General features: G+C 38.6%; 1 protein-coding gene across 1 annotated transcript; it reads right to left on the minus strand.

Moving 5' to 3' along the window:
* Positions 1–7281: 7281 nt before the first annotated feature.
* LOC145165012 (uncharacterized) lies at positions 7282–8736 on the minus strand. The gene has a single exon (XM_079083652.1). The coding sequence runs from the start codon at positions 8734–8736 to the stop codon at positions 7282–7284; it is 1455 nt and encodes a 484-aa protein (XP_078939778.1).
* Positions 8737–9675: the final 939 nt, after the last annotated feature.

A 9675-nucleotide genomic window follows, 5' to 3' on the forward strand; every position in this document is an offset into this window, starting at 1 on the left:
ATTTTATTTTTGTCATTTAATTTTCGAAAATTCAAAAATACAAAAAGGTTTTCTTTTATTTTTGTCATTTTATTTTCGAAATTTCAAAAATCCAAAAAGATTTTATTTAGTTTTGTAATTCAATTTTCGAAAATTCAAAAATCCAAAAAGATTTTAATTGGTTTTGTCTTTATTTTCGAAAAATCAAAACAACAAAAATATTTTGATTCTTATTTCTTTTTAGTATGTTGTTGCAGATTATCATGCAGAGTCAGAGGGAATTATGATTGCAGTACTAGGGTAAGGAACATTTTTCGTATGAAGTGATAAATTTTTCATCATTCGAACTAGTTAGGTTGTCCCTAGAAGCATGCTGCTGCATGTTGACCAAAGCCTCCATGACTCAATGTGTGTGTACGAAAGCCTTAATGAAATTATTCATATGAAGATTTCTTCCCAATCAGGCTTATATTCACATTAGTCTCTGAGCTACCTTACTCCACTCAAAATGAGTTAAGAGTTTACTGTTTGGTCCAAACATAACAGAGGTACTTTTCGTGTCTTAAATCAATCTTTTTTATCCATAAAGTTCTTACACGATCACACACGAAGACATATGTCCGAGAGTTCTCTGATCAAACCCATCGAGATTTAGATATATCAAAACTCGGTGTTTATGATCTGACATCATGAGACCGTGATGAAAGTGAAACCCAATTTTCATTAACTTTTAAGGAATTGACGGGGAACTAAGTTCCAGATTTTCACGAAACTTTTGTTTCTGTTCCAAGATTCGAAACTCCAAATCATATTCATTTCGCATGAGTGGTCTTGATCAAACATTCGAAACCCACGATGTTTGTTACCCAACAAGATCCAGCAAATAAATTTTTTCTTGAATATAATTTCCGTGTGAGTTTCATTCGAATGTCCTAGTTATTTCAAAATTTTTCAACGCCAACTTGTCATTGACTATACTGGTCAAACAAGTAATTTATGTTACAATTTCTCACCTTATGTTTAGGTTGACATGTAACGAAATTTTTTGAACTAACCACGAAACATTATAAAAGAAGCCCTTCGATACTTATCAACACGTATTCGATTGTAATTCACCGGAACCCACACAAGCTATTGATCATTTCTCTTAATGATTAATGAAGTAATCTTTGCTCGGGATTGAATTTGCTTTTGTGTCAATAATTTGACATCACACTATCCCATATTTTTCTTATATTTGTTTCACGTCTCTATTCTTTGGAACACAGCACTCACAAAATCCTTGAGGTTCTGAGTAATACCAACTCAGGCTGATGATTTCGAACTTCTGGCGTATGACTTCGCTTTTCATCCCAAAAGTGAAAGAGCCTTGCTTCCATTCGAAGGGTTCTGACGGTTACAATACTCTTGGTGATCACAAGACAGGCTGTTTTTAAATGACGTATGGTATTCTGTCCGGTTTTCAAGGTGATGTGACAACTACTTTTTGACGCATGGCTACTTTTCAGCAGTAATGGTCCGAATTTCAAGGTGCCACTTCGGATTTCATTAAATACATATCCCGCTTCAAATTCAAATTTCAGGGTTACATATAAAAGGGAATTCAAGAATTCATTGTCCGTTTACGCGATCAAAAAGCAAATTTCCCAAAATTCTCTATTCATCATCTTCTTCAAACCCTAAGAATGGCGACTTCTGCTCATGTTGATTCTCATACAACTGAAGATGCCTCTTCATTACCAATAATGAAGATTCAAGCAACAAACTACTACTTGGAGGGTGAAGTTTCTCAATATCCGGAAGAATTAAAGATGCTCATTGTTGCTTTGAAGAACTCGATTTTGGCTAAAGCAATGTTCAACTCTTTCTCTGTTCCATTTTCCCGGCTTTCTCAAGCAGGATCGACTGCAACATACAACAAAGTATCTGATACGATTACGTTTCATCTGGTGAACGATAAAAAGGTCAGGCTAACCAAGAAACTATTCTGTCAAATTCTTGATATTCCGAATTCACCTCCATATGTTTCATGTACTTTTCCACAAATCGTTTACATGTTCCATGAGATGGGATATCAGCCACCATTATCCAAGATTAGTGATTTTAAGAAATCTGGACTTCCGCGAATCTGAAATTTCTTATTTGGAATTTTTCTAAGATGTTTGACTGGGCGATCCGCTGGTCTTGATAAAGGAAGGATGGAAGTTTATGCCATGGTTGCTGGCATATATTATGATATTCAAGTGGACTATTCTACTCAATTATGGAAGGAATTTTAAAAGGGTGTAGAACATACGAATGCCATTCATGGCATTTCGTGTGCAAGATACTGGAGCTTGATCTTGCAACATTTCGACAATAAGGAAGGTATTTTAGTACCCGATGATGAAGAAATAGCAGTTTTTCAACCATACCACTATCCGAAGGATGTTACAGACAATGCTGATATTTTTCCATTAGTGGCTCTTATTCCCCATGCAATGCTTAAAAGAGTTGGTCCTTCAAACTCTGTCTTGGTGGCATATTTGCAGACCATCAATACAACAATTGAAACTGGCATACTGTTGGATAGAGAAGATACGATATCCAAGAAGACGAAGAAGAATGAAACTGAGTCAAAATCTTCGAAATCTCCCAAGAAGAAATCTGAAACTGTTGAAGTATCTGTTGCTGAGACTCAAGTGGTTGAGTCCATTCTTGAGGAAACACAAGAAAATGTTATCATTCCTTCGAAGACTGGAATGTTTCGAAGAATTAAAATGAAGTCTTCCCATAAACGCAAGTCTCCCACACAACAAATGATTCGAAAGCCTCAAATCACTCATCAAGGCGTTTTAATTATGGAAGTGCCAGCACCTGTTTCTCCTGTGTAAAAGAAGCGAAGGGCTGAAGATATGGCAAAACGTTTGTCGAAAAAGAAGAAGAAGAAGACTCGCAAACTTGTGATTTCTACTGAGTCAACCGAAGATGAAGGTGAAAGAATTCCAGAAACTCCAGAGTTTAATCTTATCACAGAAAGTTCTACTCCTGAGAAGACAGTTGTCATACCACCCGAAGTTTATTGCCAAATCAGTTCCTGAGGAAGTTCGAACTTCAGGCATCCCTGCATACGTATCTGATACAGATGCAAATGTCAATATGGGTGAAGGAGGTTCGAAGAATGAAGCTACAGGTCCATCTAGTTCTGCTCCTCCTACTTCAACAACAGATTCCCCAACATTCGAACACATTCTTGATCAACCATTTACTTCTATTTTTTCTTCTCAATCTACTGAGCCACCCAAACCAACTTCACCTATTGAAGAAACTGTTTGTATGGAAACAGAGACTGATAATGAGGGGTTTCGCGGAATGTTTGAAGATTTGGAGTTTCATGAAGAAGAAGAGCAGTTTCCAGATCACATGCTGATGACCATGAAGCAGTTCAAGATTTTAAATCAAAAGTTGAATTCTGTCATTCAATCCCAAGCAGATCTAGGGGTTGGTTCGTCTGTTTCAAGTCTTGAAGTTGATTCATTGCTGAAGGTGTTTGAATCCAGAATCATCAGTCAAGTATCGGGGATGCTTAAAGATTCTGAATCTCGAGTCTTGGAGAAGATTGATCAAAACAATGAACTTCGGATCAATTCTCAAAATTCGAAATTTACTGGTGATCTGAGAGAGTTGAAGAATGTTGCAAAGGAAAGACACGTTCTTTTTATTCAAGATGTGAAGAAAGTTCGAGAGGATGTAAACTTGCAAATTCACGAACTTCGTGAAGATATGAAAAGAGAAATAGCAACTGATCAACATGACTATGCATCATTGCATCAAAAAGTTGATATCATTTGTGACGCAGTCACTCGATTTGTTAAGTTGTATGAAAATTTGAGTCCTCAAATTACTCAACTTTCAACATCCGAAAGTACAAGCTTTGAGGAGGTGCTTAAGTTGCTCAAGGAGTTAAAGGAGATTTCTGATAGGCCAATGTCTTCTTCATTGATTACTCCTGAATTTTTATCTCAGAAGTTTATACAATTCGAAGCCATTCTCAACAAACAACTCGCTCCTCTCTTTCGCATATCAGGCCTTCTTCCAATAACAAATGCCCCGCCTGTTTTCATAGGGGTGCAAGGGGGAGAAAGAAAAACTACTGAGTCGAAGGCTAGTGGTGAGGATGCGAAAGTGGTGGGAAAAGTTTTTTCTTCGAAAATCCCTACAACAAAACCAATAACTGTTTCTGCTGAAAAAGTGATATCAACAGTCGTAACAACAATACCAATTGCAAAAACAATTTCGAAAGGAATTGTGATTGGTAAATCTTCGCAGACTGGTGCGAGTGGTTCGAATCCAAAAGAAACAATTGATAATCTAGCCTTGAAAGATAAAGGGAAATCCATTCTTGGGGAAAAATCGAAAGAAGAAAAGAAGGCTGAAGCAGAAGCTGAAATTGAAAAACTGAGGATTATCTAAAGCATTATGACTCAACGAGCTAGTGATCCGAAGGGAATGGATAAAGGTGATCCAGCCAAACATTATAATTACGAAACAATCGAGGCCAAGGTTGCGTTCAATCACATGTATACATTTGAAAAGAAGCCAAAGCAGAGCTATTTGGTCACAAACACTGATGCAAGCCAGCTGGATTTTCCCATAAACGAAATGATCTTTATCATGCCTCAGTTCAAAGCATAAGGGAATTTTAAAAATAAAGATGAAGCTACACACATGAAAATTCGTTTTCATGTTGTTCTTGGAAAAGCCCCTGAGGAGGTATGGTCGTTGATTAAAATCAAGAAAGTGATCAGTACGAAGAAGGATGTGATTTTTGAAAAGACAGTCCAAAATGTTAAGTATGTGGTTGCCAGGGCAAATGGAAAGATTTGTGAATTTACGATTGCTGATTTTCCTTTGATGAACTTGTATGATCTCATACAAGTTGCTTTGCTCTTAAAAGACAAATCATTTTCATTCCTTCAAAACACTGAACCGGATGAATTCAAGCTTGGAGTTGCTCACATCAAGATTTTTATCGAAAATTATTATGAGTGCTTGGCACTAACTGATGTGGAGTTAGCTACTGCCAAGAGAATGGAAATAAAAGCACCGATGGCTCTTACGAAGACTCAGGCGGATTTGAAGAAGTATGCTGATGGTGAAATTTGCCTGAAGCCTTTTGGTTTGGTCTTCGCAGGAAAAGACAAAGCTGGAAAGTCTTAACGGTTTTTATTCCAAGCAAGTGAAGTGGAGAGGTATTCAACGTCACAGTATACGAACTTAATTGTTCGTATGAATCATTGCAAGAAGAACAATGAAGGTGACAAGAAAGAGCCGAAGAAGATTATCTCCTGGTACACGGAGATTCGAAGAGTGTTGTTGTATTCCATCACGCTTCTTACAAATTGAAGACTTCGACTATGATTACAAAGGGGGAGATTTTAAGGGTCGAATTGTTGTAATTAGTCGAAGTATGTTTTGGACTCTTCGAATATTTTGTAATGTATTTTACTAGGGCACTTATATTCGAAGCTTTAGTGTCTATGCCTTAGTATATTTTTTGTACGCTTTCAGTTCCCTATAAATAGGGTTATTTACTAGAGTTAGATAAGAACTTTTACAGACTTGTCTTTTCTACTCTGTAAAGAATTCGAAAGCGTAATAGAGCATAACAGATCATATTTACATTCTGTGTTCAAATCTCGCACTCTTACTTGAATTCATACTCTGATTAATTCATTACTCGATTCTTTGGTTCATCAAAATTCTTGTAACAAAAAATCCAACGGATGAGTCTAGGATTTGCATATTTCTTCGTCATCATGTACTTAAGAGCTGCGTGATCGTAATACACAATGACCTTGGTACCAAGTAGGTATTGTCTAAATTTGTCCAAGGCGAACACTATGGCTACTAGCTCCTTCTCCGTAGTAGAGTAGTTACTTTGAGCATTGTCTAGTGTTCTCAATGCATAGTAGATCACATAGGAGGCTCGTCCATTCTTTTGACCCAAAACGACGCCTATTGCATAGTTGCTTGCATCACACATGATCTCAAAGGGGAGATCCCAATTTGGTGCTTACATGATGGGGGCGGATGTAAGCAACTCTTTGAGCTTGTCGAAAGCTTCTTTACACGCCTCATTGAACTCGAAATCAACATCCTTTTGCAAGAGTTGGCATATTGGTCTTGTTATCTTTGAAAAATATTTGATGAATCTCCGGTAGAAACCTGCATGGCCCAAAAAGAGCGAACTTCCCGAACACAAGTCGGGTAAGGTAAGCTTTGAATAACATCAATCTTGGCCTTATCTACCTCAATTCCTTTCTTTGACACAATGTGGCCCAAGATGAGACCTTGACTCACCATAAAATGACATTTTTCAAAGTTTAAAACCAAATTTGTTTCAATACATCTTTTCAAAATTTTTGTGAGATTGGTCAAACACTCTTGAAAGGAGTTTCCATATACCGTAAAATCGTCCATGAAAACTTCAATAATATTCTCGACATATTCTGAAAAGATACTAACCATACATCGTTGGAAAGTAGCTGGGGCGTTACACAATCCGAATGGCATTCTCCGGTATGCAAAAGTGCCAAATGGACATGTAAATGTTGTCTTTTCTTGGTCTTCCGGTGCCACCGGGATTTGGTGAAAAACGGAGTACCCGTCTAGACAACAATAAAGGGATTTCCCGGCCAACCTTTCTAACATTTGATCAATGAAAGGCAATGGGAAATGATCTTTTCGTGTGCTAGCATTGAGTTTGCGGTAGTCAATACATACTCTCCACCCGTTTTGCACGCGGGTGGGGACCATCATACCTTTGTTGTTTTCAACTACCGTGATTCCCGTCTTCTAGGAGCTTCAAAATCTCTTTCTTGACCACTTCCATCATTAGCGGATTCAACCTTCTTTGTGCGTCTCGGCTCGGCTTGCATTCATCTTCCATCAAAATTTTGTTCATGCAAGTGGAGGGGCTCAATCCTTTGATATCCGCAATCGTCCAACCCATGGCTTCTTTATGCTCCTTCAACACCTTGAGAAGTTGCTCTTCTTCACATTCGGTTAAGTGAGTTGAAATGATGACCAGAAGAGTCTCGTTGTTTCCCAAGTACGCATACTTCAAATGTTGAGGAAGGACCTTCAATTCTATTTGCTTCACACTAAATTTAGTGACAATCTCGTGTGAGTTTGAGGTAATTCAATTTGCTTCACACTAAATTGAGTGGTTTTCTTGATCTCCAAATTGTTGACCAATCTTTCAACTTCGGGGTCTAGTGAGTAGAGCTTTAACTTCTTGGCTAATTTACCACAATCAAATCATTTGCTCAATATCATCTCCAACACATCACCATTAGACAACTCGAACAACTCTTGGGTTAATGGTTCAATAACATCAACAAAACACAAATATGAAACATCAGTAGGATATCTCATACCATCGTAGATGTTAAAACTTATTGTCTCCCCATCAAACTCCATCGTTAAGCTTCCCGCATATACATCAATCTTTGTTCTAGCCGTCTTCAAGAATGGCCTCCCAAGTAGAATTATAACCAACTTTGAGGACACTTGTTCATCTAGATCAATCACGTAGAAATCCGCCGGGAAGACTAATTGGTTTACTTGTACTAGGACATCTTCCAAAAGACCTCTAGGAAAGACACTTGATTTATCCGCAAGAGAGATTATGACACCGGTTTCACTTAGAGGACCAACATTCAATGATTCATACACTGAATAGGGCATGACATTAATAGAAGCACCAAGGTCAAGCATGGCACTACTAAAAGTGACATCTCCGATCCTGCAAGGAACCGTAAACATTCCCGGATCTTTACACTTAGGTGGAAGCTTCCTTTGTAAAACCGCAGATGCATTTTTGTTCATAGAAATTTTCTCATTTCCCTTCAACTTCCTCTTGTTGGTACAAAGCTCTTTCAAAAACTTTGCATACCTAGGAATTTTTTTGATTGCATCAAGCAAGGGAATGTTTACTTCCACCTTTCGAAAGGTGTCCAAAATCTCTTTCTCCTCCATTTTCTTGTTTGAAGTTGCAAGTCGAGAGGGGAACGGCGGTTGAGTTGCTATTGGAGTCACTAGAGGGGTAGTCTTCTTTGGAATTCCGGCTTGTGTGGCATTCTTGACAATGGGATCTTCAATGGGAATGACCTCTATTTCTTCCTCTTCATCCGTTGGCTTCTTCTTTGCACTACTTTCTCCGGATTGTTTACCATTTCTCAAGGTCACCACATTGACATTTGGGTTCTTTTCGGTTTGAGAAGGCAACTTTCCACGGGACTCCAACTTTCTTATGGATGTTACTATATCTCCCATTTGTGCTTCAAGGTTGGAGATACTAGTTCTTGTCTCTTTTTGGAATTGTTGGGTACTAGTAGCTAGGGAATTGACAATGTATTCAAGGGACATTCCGGAGCTACTTGGTTGGGATTGAGGATGTTGTTGGTGGTGTGGAGGGTGTGGTTTGGATTGATAGTGTGGTTGTGGATGTTGGTAATGAGGTTGTGGTGGTGGATAGGAAGGTCTAACCAATGCATTTTGAGGCAATGGTCTTGGGTTGTAGCTCATGTTGGGATTTCGCTTCCAACTTGAATTGTAAGCATGTTGGTAACCGGATGGCTTGTTGTGGTAATTTTGGAACTCTCCCATGTCATTTACATGTTCCGCATCTTCTTGAAGAATAGGACACATATCCGTACGATGTCCCATTGTTGCACATATTCCACAAACCATCACTTGTGGAGTTTGTCCCATGGCTAGCTTTTGGACAATGGAGGTTAAATATTTGATTTGAAACTCGAGATTTGATGATCCCACTTCATTGACTTTGTGTTGTGTGTCTCTTTTCATATCTTGGTGCGGGCCAAAATGTTGAGAATTCGCGGCTATGGTGTTGAAAAGTTGTCTTGTTTGTTGTGGAGTTTTACTAAAGACATCACCACCACTTGAGGCATCAACTAGTCTTCTCTCCATCGGTAACAATCCCTCATAGAAGTGTTGAATGAGGAGTTGTTCCGGAATTTTGTGTTGTGGGCAACTATCGCATAAGTTGTTGAACCTCTCCCAATAATCATGAAAAGTCTCATTTTGACCTTGGCGGATTCCACAAATCTCATTTCTGAGACTTGAGACTCTTGAAGCGGGATAGAACTTGTAAAGAAAAGCTCTTGCCATGTCGGTCCATGAGTTGATCGACCCCGAGGGAAGATAGAATAACCAATCCTTTGCTCTATCGGCCAATGAAAAGGGGAATGCCCTTAGCTTGATTTGGTCATCAGTTGACCCTTGTAGCTTCATACTAGTGCAGATAATGTGGAACATCTTCAAATGTTTATGAGGGTCTTCATTCTCCAATCCAAGAAAAGTTGGGAGGTGATGGACTAGAATCGGGTTCCGTTTCACTTGATGAAGCGGTTTCAACTTCCGGGTCCCGATGAGGGTTGGAAGTTTGATCACGTTCAACTCGCTTTTCCTTCGCCAAGCGCCTTGCTTCTCTTTCAATTTCTAGGTTGTAAATCAAGTCACCTGTATGCTGAGATCTGGACATAGAGAAACAAATTGATTAAAAATAAACCAATCCTCGACAACGGCGCCAAAATTTGGTGGTTGTCGAGGCCAACAAAATATATACCCTAAATATTACACACTAAAATAGTGTATAGTGATAAAGGGATCGTATCCACGGAGATTGGC

Source organism: Lactuca virosa, chromosome 3 (assembly GCF_052849685.1).
Source record: "Lactuca virosa cultivar CGN04683 chromosome 3, Lactuca_virosa_CGN04683_v6, whole genome shotgun sequence".
NCBI classification, from domain to species: domain Eukaryota; kingdom Viridiplantae; phylum Streptophyta; class Magnoliopsida; order Asterales; family Asteraceae; genus Lactuca; species Lactuca virosa.